The 21,292-nt window shown below is 40.1% G+C and overlaps 1 protein-coding gene across 8 annotated transcripts in view; it reads left to right on the plus strand.

The window, feature by feature from the left end:
- CAB39L (calcium binding protein 39 like) overlaps positions 1 to 21,292 on the plus strand; it is a 105,679-nt gene that overhangs the window by 19,870 nt on the left and 64,517 nt on the right. For 2 of the 8 annotated variants that reach the window (XM_073343710.1, XM_073343741.1), the window contains exons 2-4: positions 5,829 to 6,045; positions 7,222 to 7,321; positions 14,674 to 14,820. In XM_073343710.1, the coding sequence (XP_073199811.1) occupies positions 7,313 to 7,321; positions 14,674 to 14,820 (156 nt within the window). In that variant the 5' untranslated portion in view covers positions 5,829 to 6,045; positions 7,222 to 7,312. Of the gene's footprint in view, positions 1 to 5,634; positions 6,046 to 7,171; positions 7,322 to 14,673; positions 14,821 to 21,292 lie in introns of those variants that run through there. The other 6 variants (XM_073343720.1, XM_073343750.1, XM_073343730.1 and 3 more) reach the window with 6 other exon arrangements.

The following is a 21,292-nucleotide window of genomic DNA, read 5'->3' on the forward strand; positions in this document are numbered from 1 at the left end:
ACCTATTCATCTCTTTGGCATGTTGCTGATTTTACCATTATTCTTTTTAAATAAGTCTCCAGATAAAAGTTCACATTGTAGAATTGTGTTTGTGTATCCCTCAATCTAATCTCTTTCTCTCCACTCATAAAATGGGAAGCAGAGTTATGATTATAATGGTATTGAGAAGCCAAGTAGAAGTCATTACACTGGGACACAGAGAGAGAATGTATCTTGTAAGTGAATTTTTTCAGAACAGACATGATTAAGTTAAGTTTTTAATCCTGTATTTCTATTTCACGTGCTGAACTTAGTTCTGAAGTACAAGATATTATTATTAAAATATTTTTATTAGAGAAAAAGTTCTGCTTGCTTTACCTCTGATTTTTACTGTGGGGGTGGCAGAGGTGTGGAAGGAGTTGTTTAGTTGAATTTTTTTAGAAGTTTTTCTCATTTTGTATACAGTATGATAGTACTACACTTATGTGGTGAAAAGGCCCAGGGCAGATGAGTGAGTGTTGGGAGTGAAGTCAGTATGGATGATGTGCTCCAAGAAGACTACTGGTGGTTGGGGACAGGACTCCATATCATCTCTGGCCCCTTCCCCAACACTGATTAAAGCCGTGAGACAAGGCTGTTGATCATGTCTCCAGCTACTGCTGCCTAGGCCAGACTCTGTTGTATTCTATATGGCTTCTTACACCATATTAATCTCTGTAGTATCTGAGCGCCTTCTGGTAATGCATTAAGCAACACGACTAACATCTGTCGTGTGTGTTCTCTCCAGGGGGAGAGATGTGCGCAACGAATGTCTTGTTTTGGTACAATGTTCCTGATTGTGGGGTTTTTTTAGTTTTCTGTGAGCCAATGGTGCTCTCATTGCTCTTGTAAGTATGGGTCTGCTGCAGAAATGAAGAGGAACCTAACTGGTGGAGTGGGCTCTGGATTCATACCAGGAATTGGAATTCTCTAGAAAGATCGTCGTTGCCTTTCTTGTCCTCTGCAGTTATATTTAATGCAAACTGAATAGAACAGGAAAGAATGTAGTCCATGCTTGGGAACGCTAGAGGGAGCTGAGGGGAGGAAGAAGGAATAACATGATCATCATGATCTGTTTACATTTTTTGAAATAGTTTATATGAAGAATCTATTTCAATCCTGCTCTCAGTTTTAGCCAAAATACAATAGCAGCAACTCAGCTACAGCAATCAGAGAGGCAACATCACTGACTTCAGTTCTGGGAGCCAGTAAAGATGGATACCAGTTTTCTGTTCTTCAGAGGGATGGGAAGCTCTGCTCCTTCCTCTTTTCATTCCAGTTGGGTGCAGGCGAGGATGGAGCCCCTCTCTGTACAAAAACAGCGAGGAGACTAACTGATACAGACTAACACAGCTACCACTCTGAAATCTCTCTCTACAGAAACCCACAGTGCCTAGTCTGAGAGGCTTGGTTAATTGACTCGGGCTTGCAAGACTTGTGCTGTCGGGCTAAAAATAGCAGTCTTGATGTTCCCTCTCAGGCTGGAGCTTGGGCTCTGAGACCCCTAGATTTCAGAACCCGGGCTCCAACCCAAGTGTGAATGTCTACACTGCTATTTTTAGCCTCGCAGCATGAGGCCAAGGCAGTTGACCTGGGCTCTGAATCTTAGTGCGGTGGGTTATTCTTTGCTGCATAGATCTATCCGTAGGGTCCCTCTTCACACTGTTGTTCTGTACCTTCGTGAGCAGCAGACCACTAGATTGGCTTTCAATCTAGGTTGTGTTTTCACAGGATTTGTGTGTGTTTACATAATGTACATATCCACACTCCCCCTTGGGGGTTATATATAAAAATAGAAATTATAGGGTCAGAAAGAATATGTGATGAGGGGGTAGAAAAGTTTTATTGACATGAATTTGGGTTGGCCATATTGAGTGAGTGAGTTATTTATTGAAGGCCATCCCTAATAATGCTGATTAAAACCTTATATCTAGAGTTGAAAGGATTAGATTTTTATTGGTAAATGTTGGTAAACATCAGTTTCACCGTAAACACACGAATGGATGAAAAAATATTTCTATAAATGATTATCAAAATTTACGGATAGACAAAGTAAGAAATACTGTTTGAGATCTTAATTTAGTTTAAGTATACTTTAAGGATACTTTTAGGTTACTTTGTATATTTTGACATGGTATAGACAGTTGTGTTTTAATGGTTATAAAGCTTTAACTCTTTGAAGCTCAGCATCTGCTGTCATTCTATAACTGTCTGACTGCAGCCATAATTTTTCACATTCTGAAAATCTAAATCAATAAAAATAAAAATTCTTAACAATAAGCATTGATATTATCCATCAAAATTATAAAAAATAATCAGATTCTGCCAAGTCTACTTATACCACATCATGCTGTGTTCTGTCTACCCCACACATTTTAACAAAGAAATAATTTTAGAAATAGTTTCAAGATATATTTTATTGGAACTACTTTGTATGCGGATGATTAGATGTTGAACATGAATGTAATTTAGATTTATAAATTGCAGAGTCAGGAAATAAATTTATCAGTACCACATGTGGTTCAAAGCTTTTTACCTTTCCTTTTATCATTGTAGAAAATAAAGAGCAAATGTAGTAATGCCTGTTTTATTTCTTTGCTCTAATAGATGGAGGGATTTTTAAGTTAAGAAAATAAGGTCATTTCTTTCAAAAAAGAACTTTACCCATACCTTCAGCCTGAGATCTGCATTCATAAAGAAGGAAAAAATACAATGGGACTCAAATATATAGAAGTCCGAGTTCTCTAGCATGTGCAAACAAGTTGTTCAGTATATTTTGAAAGGACTTTAAAAATTGTTGGCTATTCATTATTAACTAATTTAGGAGTTGAGATGAGCACAAATTATATACTGAAACAAAACTAAATTATCGAAGGAAGCCCTTGTCAAAGGAAATAGTTAACTACTTAGCAGCTGGATAAATATGCCATGTTGGGGTACGTTAACTCGGGGCCTTAGTTGTTATCTGAAGATCAACTACTGTAAAGGCCTCAACTCTCTACACAAGCCATTCCAGACAAAATTCCACATTAGAAAGGTGGCACATAAAGTGTGAAAAGAAAAAGAAAAAAAAATCTGCAATATTTCTCGTCACCGAGTGTACTAATCAAGGATGAGGATTGAGCAACTTCATGCAGCCCTTCAGAATAAAGACTCATTTCTGCATGACGTATATGCACAGAATTCCTGTTAAAGGGAATTTCTCTAGGCAGAAGACTTGCAGTAGGGTGTCCTACTTGAGTGCACGCAAAATCACAGCCTGTAGTGCCTATAATTACAAGTCCCCAAAATATATCTAAATTCTGAATGAAAATAACCAGACCATATAGTTAAACAGAGCTCAATATATCACTCAGACCCTAAATATATCTTTTTAACTACAAGGGTAGTTAAGATCTCTAATAGGCTTTCAATGGAGGTTGTGGAATCCCTATCATAGATGATTTTTAAGAACAGGTTGGACGAATCCCTGTCAGAAGTGGTCTAGGTTTACTTGGTCCTGTCTCAGCACAGGGGACTGGACTAGATGATTCTATGATAATCTTATGTTTATATAGCATTTCTTATTCTGTCTATACCACAAATGCTTCTACAAATGTAATGATATACAAACCATCCAGTGGGCTTACTTAACCTCCGCTGAAATGCGGCTTTTTCTCTGTGGTGAAACTCAGCAAGCATTCCATGGTGCACGCCACTGTTGTATTTCAGTTTAGGAAAGGAATGAAGGAGTACCTTTTTCCATCTGAAACATCAATAGAAGTGATGTGGGGAGGATGTAATTATGCCAAGTGGAGTTTGACTGGGAAATAACAGTTAATGCCTCTACCCTTACAAAAAAGTGCAAATGCATCTTTTATTACATGTTAGATTTGTTTTAGGTCTCATTCAAAAGATGGCACCTCCAGCAGCACAGCTAAACATGTGCTGGGGGACTGCGTCAGAACTGACTTGGAGCTAAGAATGCCACCTTCTGAATGACCAGTGCCTCTTCCCGCAGCTCTTTTTGGGTGCGGGTGAACCAGTACTAAATGCATTTCACTTCAGAAGCAGCTTTAACCATGGTTTCAGCGCCATCTCAACATATGGTTGTAAAACCCTAGGTGCCTCAGTGATGCTTTATTATTTTGAGCATAAATGTGTGTGCTGCTTTACACGCAAGTAAAAGAAGATCTTTCTGAGGACAAGGTAGTGTCTCCTGTGTGGATGCATAAGGATGGGAGAGAGTGCCAGGAGCAGGGTCATATATATATATATATATATTTTAGTCCTTTGAGTACAAAGATTAAAGATTGCTGATTCTAGGCTCTTTCAAAGTGAGTCTCTCTCTCCCAACGCTGCCTCTGCCCTGGCCAGCTGAGCTTGGTGACCGCAAACAGAAGCGGCACCCTTTGAAAGGGTGGTGTTGCACCTGCATTGCTCAGATCTCTAGGCTTGGTGCCTCCGAGAGTTCCCGGTGGGGTGGTACACCTCTGCACTGCCTCCACTATAAGGTTAACTACCACAACTGAGTTCTAAATTGAGACATGACAGGACAAGGGAAGGTAGCACTAACATATGGTGGACACAGAGAGAGGTTTCTAAAATAAATCCGCTAATGCGCGCGCACACACTTTTTAAATAATGTGAGGTGATAATGAACTTGACAAAACGCTGAGATACAGAATTCAGCCCCAAGCTTCGCCCTGAACTGTTGATTTCAGCACAGGTATATATTCATCACTCATCATGCAAAGGCTCATTATAATGCTAAAACAGAGCAGAAATAAGATGAGGAAGGAATTTAAAACACTGCATTGGTAGCAATAGTTAGTAAAACAATTTTCTTTCCATGGTCTTTAATGTATATTAGACATTAGCTGTAGGGGAAAAAGCATATGTAATTCCCTCTGGACATATGCAAAACAGCCTGAAGAATCACTGCTGTTAAAGAAAAATGAAGCTTTAAAAGAACACACAGGCACACGCATACACATTCTCTTCCTATTTCCCCTACCTATCCAAGAGGATCCTTTAAGTTAAATGCAGTTTGCTATATTTTCCCATGATCGATAATAGTTGGTAATATATGTTGTTTCAGTAGATTTGAATTTCTCCTTCCTGTCTTATGCTGACATTGTCATAAAATTTAAAATACACTTAGATTGAGAAACACCTTTTATGTCATTGGATTTAATTTTTCTCAGAATAAACTGTGAGTTTTGCACTGAAATAATAATATTGAGTAAAGTAAATATTTTTTTTCAAGCAGGAAACGGCAGCCTATGGGTAGATCCTCTCTGCCCAAAGAGCTCCTGTGTAGCATGTTGACTTTATTATCTTGTAACCATAAACCATTCACTGTTAGAAGCCCTTATTTACATTCTAAACAGAAGGGTAAGGTGAATAATGTAATTATAGCAACCTCTACCACACTGTGGGTGTGAAAGAGGCATCTGTGGTGGGCTTCTATACTAAAAGACTGAAGAGGGAAAACTTATGTGAGTGATGTAGGTTTGTTGTATTTGTGATTTTAACCCTAGAAAATTCTGTTGGCAGAGACATTACTTTGTCTTTTGCTTTACACACATTCCTCTGACGTGGAGCTCAGTTTACAGAGGGAGGGTGTATGTGAGAGAGAAAGCTGGGAGGGGAGGGAAGACTCACATACACAGAGCTAGTCTGACTAGAAACAGAACTGCCCCTGGCAGATTAGAGAGACAAATGAGGTTTGGAATCTGAATCCAGGAAAAGGAGAGTGGAAATTTACAGCTGCTCTAAGAGAGTGTGCGTGTTTTAGTCATCAACCTTGTTAACATTTTTCCCAAAAGGTAACAGTTACTCTTCAGCAAGCAAGTTGAGACTGAATTCTGGAATTTGTTTTCTCTGCCACGTGTCAATAATAAGGAAGAACTTATATTAAATTGAAGATAAGTAAAGGGTCCTCCAACTGGACTGCTGATTTGGGTCTGGCAGAGAGCTGTCTTCAGCACCTCATCATGTATCTGCTTTTTGTTGTTTAGACAAGCCTGGACATTTCTGTACACAGTGAGTATCAGCTAAGATTATCCAGTCTGAATTAAATAAAATTAGGTAATGAATTTAAAACTTCCTTTTTTGCTTTATCAATATCTTTTTTGGTAATGAAATTCTCACTTACTACTTGTTACCTTTTTGTAGCATTGTAAACTAATGTGGTATATTTGTTTTTTATGTTAAAAGCAGTCCTAAACGGTACTACTTCTGTTACGTAAGCATTGGCTCTGTTAACAAATATTCTGTATCCATAGCATATCTTTGGAAATGGGTTTTATTTACAATGGGGATTCAAAAAATAAAATAGCTGCAATATATCACTTCTCTTGCTTCTCTCTAGTGAGGTACTTGCAGATGCAGCTTTGCTCTTGAGATACAGAGAAATGAGAACATAGTCACTTGCGTAAGAAATTCAGAAACTATTGTTAAGTATATGAAATTTGAGTATATATTCAAATTGTCACATGTAACTGCATACATAATTATAAATAAAGAGATTGAGGATGATCTAATAGGTCTCTTACATGTCTAGCTTCTAGGATTCTGTGAGGTAATGGGCCAGTCTGAAAGTCCTTAATCAGGCAAAATGTTCATTTAAGTCTCTGGGGAGTTTTGCCTGAGTAAGGACTTTAGAACTTGGCCCATTTGTAGTAGAAGCAAACCCATTGCAGTGCCAAATTATTTAATGTGTCATGGAGTTACAGGAAGTGATATAACTCTTTCTTTTCAAAGATACGACCAAGTGAATGAAGGTGGTATGGGTCACTTTCCATTAATGGCTAATATAAAGCAAAGAAGAATAAATACTGGTATTAATGTTTGAACTGCTGGATCAAGAGTGTTATTTTTCCCTCTTGGCTGCTGTTTCAAGATTTTTGTTTTGTTTTGTTTTAATTATTTGGGTTCTATTACCAGTTTCTCTTGCTTCCATAATTATTACTACTACTCTAAATGGAAATTAGGCTAAAATTCCCCTTCCATATAAGTAAATAATAATAGCCCCTAAATAATGGCTTTAATCTCACACACTTTAATTAGTTAAGGGACCTGATCCTGCATGATTAGAGACTTTGAATTTTCAATGGGCAGGATTGGGCTCTGCTTATGTTTCACAAATATCCCTGTTGCCATGCTATAGGTAGAGATTCCAAAGACTCCTGAGTATTACCCTTCTTCTGCTGTTCGCAGATATCTGCAAAACCTACTTCCAAGTTGTGTGTCTCATCACCTTCTAGCACTACTAGTCTATGTGGTGGACCTAAAGTTTCCAGTCCTGCTGATGATCTATGTAAGTTGGGATAGTTCCATGTGATAGAATTTTTCTCAGTTTTCTTTTTTTAAAAGCCTAGGAAATTGCAACAAAAAAACTACATTAAAAGAGCATTGTTAAGGTTGCAAATTCAAGCACTCAAAAGTTAAGAAATACCAGAATTAAGTTGCCTGTGCAAGCTTAATTCACTCCCCCTTCCGATTTGCGTGTTTGCATTATGAGATAGTACATAGTTACATAATTAAAGTCTATTTTTTCTGCAGGACCCCCTGCCTCATTAAGTGAATGGGAATTATTCTCTGTTTCTATTTTATTCTCCTCATTGCTCACAGGCCTTATTTAATGCACACAATCCATAGCCTACATTGAATACAAAATTATTAATTTCTTCCTTTGTGTCTCTATAGTGTTCTCGCCATAGTATCTGGGTGCTTCACAAACATTAATGCATTTATCTTCAGAACATTCCTGTGAGATTAAGCAATATTATTATCTTCATTTTCCAGGTGGGGAATTGAGACACAGAGAGATCAAGGTCAAAAGTGCCCATTAATTCTGTGTGCCCTATTTGAGATGCCTGGAGCCTGATTGATTGATTTATTAATTAAAAGAGCGCTTAGCATTTTTTATAGCACTTTATATGTTTAAAGAACAGTTCCAGTCAACCTCAGTTGCCATCGTGAGTGCTCCAGCACACCTGCATAACTGATGCCAAGTATCTCACATTGAGTACCCATAAAATTAGAACACACAATTAGTAAACAAATGTGAAAATTTTGGTTTATGTGGTTTGTCCAACATAATATAGACAGAGGCAGGATAGAATCCAGTTCTCCAGAACTGCTTTAACTATAGGACTGCTTTAACTGCTTTAACTATAGGACAATCCTTTGTTTTCCTGTAATCCCCTTCCTCATTCACTACATAACTTCCCAATTCTGCAACAAATGAGGCAGGGATCCAGATAACAGCCTCATTTGGTGCACAACCCCAATTCATCTCTAGAACACTGTCCATTCCGTGCATTTTCCTCTGTAAAAATAGTATGTAATCATGTACGTAAAGAGTATAAATGTAACGCATATACACAAAAAGGCTGAATTTAACATTGCACGGGCAGCCTGAATTCTGGCATTTCCTAATCTGAGTGATTAAGTTTATAACCTTAATGTCCTTTTAACACTTTTTTTTTTTTTGGGAGGGGGGTGCAATAATACATAATTAGACTGCAAAATGATAGTGACAATTTACGAATCCCAGCACACAATCTACACCCCATCAGTGCTTTTTAGCACATTGATGGGGTGGGGAGAAATGAAGATATTTTATTTACCTATTAAAAAATAACTCCTCCCAGGGTGAATATGTTAATAGAGTGTTGTGATTCTGGTACACAGGCAGATACTGTACACCTAAAAGGACAAGAAAACATATAAAGTTTTCTTGCCTGAATTTGTGTAAAATTTTATACAATCATTTCACTTTCAGTACCAAACTGCTTGTCTCAAGTGACATGTAAGAAGAATGGATTGAATGAATCACATGCTGTCATTCTTGTGTTTGTGGGAAGGAGGAGGAAGTATTTGTTCCTGAACTGCTTAACTGAGTTACTGTATAATGATGGGATCTGCTGCTGACTGAAGTAATATTGCTGTCTGCATGCCTCCTGCTTTGTTTGCAGTGTTCTTGTAGCCATGTTGGTCCCAAGATATTAGAGAGACTAGGTGTGTGAGGTAATATCTTTTATTGGACCAACTTGTATTGATAGTCAAGCTTTCAAGATAAATGGAGCTCTTCTTCAAGCTTGTCACTTTCACCAGTAGAAGTTGGTCCACTAAAAGATATTACCTCACTCACGTTGCTTCTCCCTTCTTTACTGTCTTTATAAACTCTGATATACTGGGGTCTTTTAAGGAAGACTGTGATCAAGAAATAAAGGAGGGCTCAGGGAAGGAGCCTATAATGTGTATGAAAAGAAATCTGATTAAGTTTATATTTGTATTAAAGAGTTCTGATCACACTAAACATATCCGTATGTCATGCTGGTGAACATGTAGGCTGGCTGAACCGGTTTCTGTACTTGCCAGTCTATTCACAGGAAACTCAGCTGGGCTGAGTGAGTTTGTTTGGCCCATTATAGTAGTATCTTCAAGAGCTAAAAAGGGGTGGTGGCCTATTAACGTTCTTTCTTTACCTCATTTTAGCATTCCCACCTGACAAGCTGACTCCAAACTTCCCATTGAAGCTGTTGGGCTTTGTTGTTTGGTGGATGTGGCTTGGTTGTTTTTTATTAAATGATATATTGGATTAATTGGATTAGCAATGACGTATCCTCTATTCTGAGCTGTAGGAACATAAACTCAGATCTCTGTAAATAGTCAGATCTTCTCCACTCCCCGCCCTTTCAGATTCACATGAAAATCAGTCTGTTAAACTTTATCCCACTGATTTGCTGAGACGAAAAACAGATTTTACCTTCTGCAAACACCATCTTGCATATTCCCAAAATTAACAGAGGTCTAGTTGCCTGGGTGTCAGAATTCTGGATGGGGCGGAGGGGAGAGGGGAAGAGGAACCTTTAGTTTAGGCTTTTGTTCCTATTGGATGGCATTCTACATCACCCCCAAGTCTTAGTTGATAAATGTTTGCTGATAGGCCTGTGGTAGTCTACAAAACTAATAGATTTGGTTTGGTGATTAATAAAGCACTGAATCTGAACCCAAGAAATCTTGGTTTTATTCCTGACTTTCCCATTAGATTCTTATGTGACCTTTGACAAATCATTTAATCTTTCTGTGCCTCGGTTCCCACATTGTAAAAGTGGAGATAGTTGTACTTACTTGCCTCAGTGGTATGATGTCAGGCTTCATTAATGTTTGTAAAAGTTTTTGAGATCTCAGGGAAGGCATGCACTGTGAGTGCAAAGTGATGATATGCAATCTCATCCATTCCTTTGACTATTCCTAGTACCTGCACATTGCTGATCTTATTAGTCTCTGGACTTCATGAATGCTTGAGCTTGCGTATTAAGTTTTTGCTTTTTGTGCATGTATGATCATGAGGATGTTGAGGGAATGACAAAATAACCTGGTAAAATATAAGAGAGAAGAAGAATTTCTCACAGAGAATGAAACACACATGCCCACGCCTACTGCCCATCATAAAAAAGCTCTTCTTTCAAATTTTAACAGGCCTAGCCAAACATCTGGGAAAGGTTGCTTTAAAAACTGCTTTTCACTATTTTTGTCACTTTTTTTTCCCTAAAATAAAACAAAAGAAAACATGTTCTTTAAACAAACCCTAGCTGAACACTGCCAGAACTGACACTTGTCACTGAAATATTTTTGTGAATTTAGAGTGCATGAAAGGTGTTGGACTTTCTAGCTGTGGAGGCTGAGATGTTCTGTTTGTCTACAGGTTTCAACCTCAGGCAGTGGAAGTGCATTATTTCCCACAACCCTGCAATGTGTCTCATTCCTATACTGGGGAAACCACCTCCAAAGCTGAAAGTTATTTGGTTTAAAGATCTGTTTTTCCCCCTCATCTCATAGACTGCTAGTAAGTCTGAGACTTACTGACAAATTAGTGTCAGCTGTCGTGGTGCTGTTTATGAAGTTAACCCCTCCTCATAAGGAACTTGCGGGAGACCACCAAACCATGGTCACCAAAGAGCCCTCCGATAGTGGTAGTTTTCAGTCGCTACCAGCCTTTTCTACATTGAAAGTTTGCCACAATTTGCTTCCTTTATCTTGTGTGACTGAGAGTAGTTCATGTCCAAAGAAAATCACTGAATAGTGGAGGCAAAGGAGACCATAGGTCTGACAGGAACATGTCTGCCAAAAAGACTGGTGTTGGGAACAAACGGTACCAAGAAAGAGAGTCCAACAGAGATTTTTAAAATGCATAAATTGCACTCTACCCATGGCTAGCTTTTTGTGTGGAGGATATAGTACAGGTGTGGGTAAACTACGGCCCAGGGGCCACATCCAGCCTTTCAGATGTTTTAATCCAGCCCTTGAGCTCCAGCCGGGGAGCGGGGTCGGGGGCTTGCCCCGCTCTGCACATGCCATGGCTCCACGTGGCTGCCGGAAGCAGCAGCATGTCCTTCCTATGCATAGGGTCAGCCAGGGGGCTCCGCATGCTGCCCTTGCCCCAAGAGCCATCCCCACAGTTCCCTTTGGCCTGGAACCACAGCTAATAGGAGCTGCTGGGGCGGCATCTGCGGACAGGGCAGCACACAGAGCTGCCTGGCTGCCCCTCTGTGTAGTAGCTGGACAGGGGGACATACCGCTGCTTCCAGGAGCCACTTGACGTAAGCACCACCCGGAGCCTGCACCCCTGGCCTCCTCCTGCACCCCAACCCCCTGCCCCAGCCCTGATCCCCCTCCCACCCTCGGTCCCAGCCCAGAGCACCGTTCTGCATCCCCAACCCCAGAGCCCCCTCCCACACTCTGAACACCTAATTTTTGGCCCTACCTCAGAGCCCACACCCCCAGCCAGAGCCCTCACCCCCTCCCACACCCCAACCCCCTATTTTGTGAGTATATAGCGAGCCATGAATGATTTCCATACTCTGATGTGGCCCTCAGGCCAAAAAGTTTGTCCACCCTGATATAGTAGGTGAAGGCAGGAGCAGAGAAGAGAATGAATTTGTTGCCCTGCTACAGTCAACAGTAGGGAGTGAAGTGAAGAGTAATGGCTCTCCCCTTGTCACTGGGAAGTTCCTTTGTGCCATTAAGGTGCTGTAGTGGTAAGCTTGTGTGTAATAGCTCTACAAAGAAATTCCCTAAGGTTCCTCATCTACTCTGGAAGTACTAGTATTTCACTTCCTTCAGTTTTTACAAGTAGCCCTAAATTAAAGACAGACCCTCATCAAAGGTGTAGTTGATACAGAAAAAAGTTGGCTCCAGATTTTCAAAAGTTCCAGTAATTTGGGGTACCTCAGATTGGGCATTTGGAAATCAAGGTAACCAAAATACCGCCCACTGTTGTAAATATTGGCCTTTTAGAATTCACTGGACTCCATCTAGGATGTGGGGGGGGAGAAAACTTACCTGTCTAGTGATACAAAATCCTGTTTGGAATTGTAGTGAAAATAGCGACTATTTAGTAAAGAGACTATGTTCAGAAGATGTATATAGGTTAATTCCTTTTGGGAAACAGTAGATAATAAGCCTTGTGATCCTTGAAGCTAACATATAAAAAAAAATTACTTCCTTTTCCCCTTCACCCCCCCCCCCAAAAGAGGAAATCTAATAGTCAAAAGTGGTAAATTTATTTAAAAATCAGAATTATCAAAGTTACCTTGACACAGCTGAATGTGATGTTTGTTTTTTTAAAATGTCCTGGTTTTTGTTGTTTTGCTTTTTAATAGTATTCAAAGGCTGACAACCCAACTCCCACCCCGCATGTCTTGTCTTCAGGGGTTAATAAGCTTGCAGATCCTCACCCTTTTCTATTTCCAGTGTTTTAATTTTTAAAAATGTTCTTTTCCCTGTAATATCAAGTCGTTAACCATGTGGTTGTGAAGTCCCGAGTGCTTATTAGCAGCATGCATGCAGACATGTTATTGCATTACTCTTTAAATTCAGCAAAATTGTGGGGATGATGCAAGTCAGACAGTGAGAGGCCCCTTCTTTCCCAGTATGTGAATATTGCTGAACATTCCTAGATGAGTTACAGTATACCCCCATCTTCAGTGTAGTGTATTGGCAAATTGACAGGTGTGACTCTGCTCTGTGCTAGTCAGAGGGTCTTGCCAAAAACTGTGTCCTGAGTTCTATGTGAGCAGCGCTGAGCACCGTTTTTGGCTTCCTAGTCGAGAACTGAGCCAAGTATTCAGGTTTACACAGCCAAAACCGCAGAAATAAAAATGTAGTTTGAACAGTGCCCTAAGGAGCTTGAATATTGAAGAGAGACAGTGTCTTGGAATTTCCAGAATTTGAATGTGAAAATATTTCTGTAGAACCAGCCTAGCAACAAATGGTTAATGAAAAACTATATACAGATTTAATCTTTTTGATATTCTTTCCTGCTCTAGGAACTTTTAACTGAAATATGACATTCTTCAAATAATCTTTCCTTTATGTCACCAATAAATTACACAACCTCTCTCTCTAAGTGCTTTAAGAGTTTCAGCTTTGTAGCATAGGATCTGTCTTATTTTATAAAACACCACATAAATTTCAAATAATTCTCTCAAATGTCTATAAGGGTGTATGAGTAAAAACTGTAGCTATTATTTTTATTAATCATATAAGATATGTAATGACTAGTATCATATGTGTACATGGAGAAAAGTGTGTTCTTGGATTTTGAAGTAAGGGTGAGTGTTATGCAAAGTATTTTACATATGTATATTTTAATCTGTTTTCATTCTTCCTCTCTCAATCTCTGTTATAACATTTCTTATTTGTATGAGACCATAGTGAATATGAAAATTGGAGTGATTTTCTTCCACCCCCCAGATCTAATTTACTTCTTACTGGTGTGTTTTTACTGTTTGCATGTTCTTCAGCTTGGGGACCTAGTGCTGCAAAGTGCTGTGCACCCTCTTTAAAGTGACATGGGCTAGATCCAAAGTCCAAAAAGTCAATGAGAGTCTTTCCATTGACTTCATCAGGCTTTGTATTGGGTCCTAAGAGTCTTCAACTCCCATTAAAGCCAATGGGAGTTGAGGACACGCAGCACCTTCCAGGCTCAGGTCCTGCTGACACCTTAAAACTAAACTGTTCGCTTTCTCTTTCTGGTTCTCATGCACTAGTACACTGATGGGTATTTGGGTTTCCAACAGAATAGGGAGGAATGTATAAGTTAAAGTATTTTTTGTTTAAATGTTTTAATTTAATGTAAGCATTTGTATTTATATTAGGCCTCATTTTATATTTCTTGCTCGTCTAAACTCCCCCAGACTTAAACAAGTCAGAAGTGAGTTGTGAGTCACAAGGAATGCAGGCCTCTCAAGGTTTGGCAAGCTCCCTTTTTGGGGAGGTTTAAACTATTCAATATTGACATCCTCTTAACTAAAAAGTTAGATAAAGAGAAACAAAATAAAATGTAAGCAATGACTGAAAAGTTGAGGCCCAATCCTGCAATGATCCAAGCAACAGATATGTTTGTCTGTCTGTTCTTGGAGCTACTGGTTTTCCAGTCAAAACTTAAAAGGCCTCTAGAAACCAACCTAGACTAGTTGAAGGATCTAGTGGAGTCAACTGGAATTTTCAGTGGATGTGAGCAACTGGAGCTCAGAGTGCTCTTACAGTCTGAGCTTGCAGTATACTTTATACATAGAGCATACTGTATTGGACTCGTAGCTGCAAACAAAACCTTAAAAGCTAATTTTTGCTCTTTTTGTCCTTTTTGATTTAAAGCAGTCCTCAGCTATATCAGAAGAAGAAATTCAGGTGAAGAAAATCATGCCTTTGTTCAGTAAATCGCACAAAAATCCTGCTGAGATTGTAAAAACTCTGAAAGAAAACATGGCCATATTGGAAAAGCAAGATAAAAAAACAGACAAGGTATGAGATCATGTTTTTAAAAGACGAGTGATAAGGCATTTATTTGTACTCAGGGGAACAACAATTTGAAGAGATTGAAATTACTGTGTTCACCGAGGCTGTGATCTTGCAAGCACTTATGCATGCGAGTTACTTTTATGTACAATGAGTAGTCAATGAGACAGGCTAATCCAAAAAATAACTGATTTGTATTATTTTTTTTTAATTACCCAAGCATGTAACAAAATAAGACGAGACCATTTTAAAGGTACTCTAGGGTTTACTATTTTTGTAGGCTGACAAACTACAAGTGTGTGTGTGTGTGTTTACACATGCAACAACATTATATAAAAATACAGCAATGTTCATATGTACTATATACACCCTATATATAATTTTTATATGTATTTGTATCTATTACCGTATTAGAGTGAGTGTCTGTGTGTGCACCAGAGACTTTCAAATTCTCTAAAAGAATTGTCATGGGTACAGTTCAATAATAGAAATGTGGATGAGACTAAAAATAAAATTAAAACAAATAATTGTTAGGTAATATTAAAACACTTCTTATGCAATTCTGTCATTTGACTACAAATGTACTTTTCCTGGGTACGATTACATATTAGAAGTGAACCAAAAATAAAAAGGTAAGCATATTTTCCTTCTCTGTGGAATCCTCTTGGTACTTTGGGTTCACAGACAGTACCTCAGAATGTGTTATTTCTGTAACGTGGAACTCAGTGAGACTTCTGGTATTTGATGTCTCACTTTGGGATACCTTCTGTTAATTGTGAAGGATCAAGATAATTTCAGGAAGGGGAAAGAGAATATATAAAAGACTAATTTTGTGCTAAATGTGCCCCATAGCCTAATTAATGGGGATATTCAATGCAGAAAATTTTGTTTTTGCTTTGCAGTTCAACTTTAAATTCTCCACTAGTTGAGCTGTGCTTTTGGGGTGGGGTGGGGTGTACCCCAGAGATGGAGAATTAAGAGGAATTTTGATGTTTTATGAGAACTTTGAATTGACAGTTTTTCTACTTTTTAGAAAGTCTGAACTGTTGGTATACTTTTTTCTCACAAGATAAAAGGGTGTTAAACTGGATGAAGTCTTCTACTTCTATCAGTACGGAAATTTACAGATTTGAAAATGACATTTTAACTGAATATTAAATCATTTAGCTATCTGATATTTAATATCTATGATCCCAACCCTGCAGACTGTTACTCACATGTCTAGTTCCGATTAAGCCACTGTACAAGAGAACGTGGTTTGTTCCTAGTTCTGTTCTTTCAGGCACAATTCAAGAAGGCATTGCTATTCAGGACAGTACTTAAGCACATGACTAAGTGCTTTGTTGAACAGGGGCCTAACTCTATGATCTGGATTGCCGAGCAGGCAGAGTCCTCATCCCCTTGGGGTCAGAGGAAAATGTCCCCTTCAGACAAGAGTTGCACTGAACTGCTCTGAAGACAGTCCCTCCCAGTAAGGAAAATGTCCTGAATAGTCGATGTTAGGGGAGTAAATCCTAATAGGAAGATTCTTAGGGCTAAGACACAGCTATATAGGAAATCTGGAGGGAAAGTTTCTCTCAAAAAATAATAATTAAAAAAAAATACCCTGATGTCGTCTTCTGCACATTCAAAACTTTGGGATCCTCGTCGATCTGCATTTGTTTGGTATCTTTGCCATTCATGTGTTTTTGAGCATTCATTGGGGGGGGAAAAGGAGATCTGTGTGCCACTTTCAGCTGTTCTGCTGGGCTGAGAGAGTTTTCAAAAACTAATTATTACTCTAGTGAGAGATTCAGTGCAAAAACACCACATCTTTCACTTTCATGCAGCTAGTTAAAACATTGTCTTGTCATAACTTTCACTTTCAATACCCATTTTTCATGTGGCTAAAAGCCCTTTCTTTTCATGGCTAAACATACAGTATTGCTTGCTAGCAAAATAGATTCCAGCTAGAACTAACTTCAAAGTCAAAAGCCCTAAAGGTTTATCCTGCAGTTATTTAGACACCTACAACTGTAGTGTGAATATGTAGATGGAAATGCAAGTTTGGGACAATTGAAAGTGGCTGATATAGCCCCAGTGCCTAGAGCAGGGGTGGGGAGCCTTCTTTCTAATGGGGGCCACTGACCCACAGAAAGTCAGTCACAGGCCCCACACAGCCCCGCGGGGAGGGTGCAGGGGCTCGGGGCTTCCCCTAGGCTCCGGGGTGGGGCCAGAAATGAGGGTTTCAGGGAGCAGGGCTGGGGCAGGGGGTTGGGGTGGAGGTGTGGGGTCTGGGAGGGGATTCTGACCATGGGCAGAGGGTTCAGGGTGGGGGTAGGAGCTCTGGGAGGGTGGTCTGGGCTGGGGCAGGGGGTTCAGTTGCGGGAGGGGGTGAGAGGTGCGGGATCCTCAGGTGGCTCCTGGTTAGCGGCGGGGCTAAGGCAAGCTCGCCCTGGCCCTGGCCCTGGCCCTGCACCGCTCCCGGAAGCGGCCACAGCTCCTATTGGTTGTGGTTCCTGGCCAATGGGAGCTGTGGGGGCAGTGCCTGAGGTTGGGGGTAGGCACACATGGACTCAGAGCTTTCTTGATCACCACTGTGCCTAGGGTCAGCTGACCGACCTGCCTGGCACTGTAGCTTCCCCCCCCCGGCAGTGGGGCGAGCCAATGCTTGCGGCTCCAGCCCGCGGGGGGGGGGCACCGAGGCTCATGGCTTTTGTTCCGCAGCGTGGAGACTTGCTGCGGGCAGGATGAAATTAAGCAGGGGGCTGGATCTGGCACACGGGCCAGAGGTTCCACACCCCAGGCCTAGAGACTACCATCCCAGAGAGGGAATTTCTTTTCCAGCTCTGTAGCAGTTCTGAAAGATACAAAACTACAAGAAAGTGGTGTTAAGCAGCCCTGAAATTATAAGAGATCAGATGGAAAAGAATTTGAAAAACAGGAAATTTTATTAGCACACGTGAAGTGCATGATCTGTATTGCATGCGTGCTATTGTTAAATGCAACAATTATTAGTACTACAGAGCTATCGTACCCCTATAGCATTTCTAGATTCCAAGGCCAGAAAGGAACACTGTGATCATCTCGTCCGAACTCCTGTATAACAGAGGCCATGGAATTTCCCCAAAATAATCCCTAGAGCAGATCTTTTAGGAAAATATCCATTCTTGATTTAAAAGTTGCCGGTCATGGAGAATGCATCTCAACCCTTGGTAAACTGTTCCAATGGTTAACTCTTCCTACTGTTAAAAATGTACACCTTATGTCCAGGCTGAATTTGTCTAGCTTCAACTTCCAGCTATTGGATCATGTTATAGTTATACCTTTCTTGGCTAGATTGATGAGCCCATTATTAAAGATTTGTTCCCCATGTAGATACTTAGACTATAATCAAGACATCCTTTTAACCTTTTCTTTGTTAAGGTAAATGGATTGAACTCCTTGAGTCTTTCTAATATTTTCTAATCCTTTAATAGTTCTTGTGGCTCTTCTCTGAACCCTTTCCAATTTATAAACATCCTTTTTGAATTATGGACGCCAGAGCTAGACACAGTATTCCAGCAGCAGTTGTGTCAATGCCAAATACAGTGGTTTTTTTTTAAAAAAAATCTCTACTATTACTTGAGATTCCCCTGTTTATGCATTCAAAGATTACTTTAGCTCTTTTGGCCACAGTGTCACTCTGGGAGCTCATTTTCAACTGATTATCCACCATGACCCCCAAATCTTTTTCAAAGTCACTGCTTACCAGAATAAAGCCCTCCTCACTCCCATCCTGTAAGGATGGCCTACATCACTTAGACCATTTTTTGTGAAAATGATAATAGAAATTAGAAATGCTGATTGTAAATTTAAAAAGCAGTTGCAAGTCTTTTCAAGAAGAGTGTGTCTGTGGAATACACACACAAATATGTATACATCCTCTCTCACTTAGTGTTAATGATCATTGTTATTCATATAATGTGTTACATTGACACTCTTGTTAGTGAGCACAGGTGCATTGACTTTAATGTTGTTGCATTCACTTACATAAAATTTGGTCCAATTAATCCATATACCTTAACCAGTTCCTACTGTTCTAAAGTCCTCTTTCCTTTTCTTATTTTTCACATCTGATTAATTCAAAGAAGATTCTGTAATAATGGGAAGATTAGCATAACATTAAGAGGATTAAGAAGAGTAATTCTCCAGATCTGGAAAAGTTGAATAAAGCCTCTCTTATACCTCATCCATTTCTTACGCAACGTTTGAATTGAACAGGGGCTCCTTAGAAAGTGTGCATTTGTCCTGATGGGTTCCTGTTCATGGATCTTTATATTGTGAGGAGCCAGTGCATACCTGCATGTGTAATATAATCCCAGTTATATGGGACCAAATTCATCCCTGATTTAACTCCAGCATTGGCACTCCCCATTAAACTGGAGTGATAAGCAGGCAATCAAACAAATCATTAAGAATTGTACTTGATGTAATTATACATCAGGTAAAATTGGACTAGCTTATTTTTTCAAGATGCCTGTGGATGGATACATCAGATAGTTTGGAATTCTGTAGACTTGGCACTTACCTTGTGGTTTTGGGGTTTGGGTTTGTTTTTTGTGTGGTTTCAGACCACTTGAGTTTTGCTTTGAATTTTACTCTCAACCCAAAAACTCAATGCAAAATTAAGCCAAAACTACCAGTTTTTGCCTGGGTTAGGGGTAAAACCCAACCAGTCTAGAGCCTCCTGCAAAACCATTTGCCTGGACCAGCTCACTGGAAGACCCCAAATCACTGCATGTTCTCATATTCCCACCCCCACCCACCACAAGTTCCTGTGCCAGGTAGGGTGAGTTCAGTTCCATAGTGGTGATACCGTATGTCTTTGGAAGAAGTTAGAGGAATAGCAGGTGGGAGGTTTGTTAAACAAAATGAACAGGAACTTCTCAATCCAGCCCACAATAAAAAGGGTGACCTCCTGACTCCCTAAAGGTCTCAAGATCACAACCACAAAGCACTATCCAGAGGATATATTGCATGTCATACAGCACTGAAGCATGAACAGTAAACATCCCACTGGTATTTTTCACCTATCCTTGGTGGGGTTGGGCTCTGATGACTCAGGCTCCCTGCAGCTACAGGTTTGGCAACATTTCTGAACCAGCCCTGCAAGCAAATCCATCAAGTTTTATGAGGTTTTCATCCAAAATTATAAACTGATCCATAATAATTTGAAAGTTGGCCCAAGTTCCCTCTGCATTTGGCTTGGGTGTGTAAAGTTGACCAAAATTTTAGATTTGTAATGGAATCTGAAATCAGGCAAGTTGTAAATAAGTGGTTTTATTATGAATAGTTATGGTTCTGCCAGCCAGCAAGACAAACTTGAGATTACAGTAAACTCACCCTTTTTGTTTTCCCCTCAGGGATCCATTCACTGTTCAAAAACACCCTATCAGCTAGGTAAAAATTCATTTTGAAACTTTTTTTCTCTCTCCTTCCCCTTTACGTTTAAACATACTTAATTAGGCAAATTCATTTAGGTAAGTCAGTGTGGCATGTCTTCGCATTCGACTTCCATGTGCTGTCCTAGAGGTTCACAACTGTTCATAAGAATCTGGAGTGCTAGATTTTTAGCAGCATTTCGATTGTAGTCTTAGGGATTTTTCCTGATCAGGCATTTATATTTAAAAAAACAAAACCCAATTCTGCTGTGATGGGGTTTACGAATCCTACACTAAGGCTGAGGCAGGGGAAGCAGTACTGGGTTCCATCCCTTAGCCATTGCTAAGCATGATGCTGGGGCAAAGATCAATATAAAGGGAGCTCAGTTCAGCAACTCTAAGCAAAGGGTGAAAGAGAGGACATTTTATGAAGGAGCACTACTCAGCGGCAGCAGCAGGAGAAGAAGCGTCTACTCAGGGGATCCAGCTGTGAGTCCCTACCCCGTCCCTGACACCCCAAAAGAGAGGGAGAACCACAAGCTAGGGGCACAAGAGGGCTGCAGGCATCGGCCCTTGGCTGAAGTAAAAACGTTGTCAAATATGGCCATATCTGAAACTGTCTAGCCAGTCTAGCTGAGACCACATCCAGAGACCTACGGTGCCCTGAGACCACATCCAGAGAGCTACGGGTGACAGAAAGATTGGATTCAGAGGCCCAGGCCACTAAGCCTAATGACTGACCAAACCACCCAGCTACACCTGCTCTTTTATGCAGTGCTAAAGAAACTGTGCCTAAATCCTGTTCATCTCACTCTCACATCTGGTCCTAATAAAGTCAGAGGGACTCCCTATGTAAGTAAGATGAGCAATGTGTGAAGAATGAAACATACACTTGCATATTGGAATCGTTATGAGATTATCATTGACTCTAATAGGACTGTCTGTGGCCACGATCCTGCAACAATTGAGGTCAGTTGCAAAATTCCCTTTGACTTCAGTGGTGTATAATCTGGTCCTGTGTACGTAAGGTAAGGACCTGGCCTCTTGTCATGTCTGCTGCTGCACAAAGCTCTCGG

The sequence above is a fragment of the Lepidochelys kempii genome, chromosome 1 (assembly GCF_965140265.1).
Source record: "Lepidochelys kempii isolate rLepKem1 chromosome 1, rLepKem1.hap2, whole genome shotgun sequence".
NCBI lineage: Eukaryota > Metazoa > Chordata > Testudines > Cheloniidae > Lepidochelys > Lepidochelys kempii.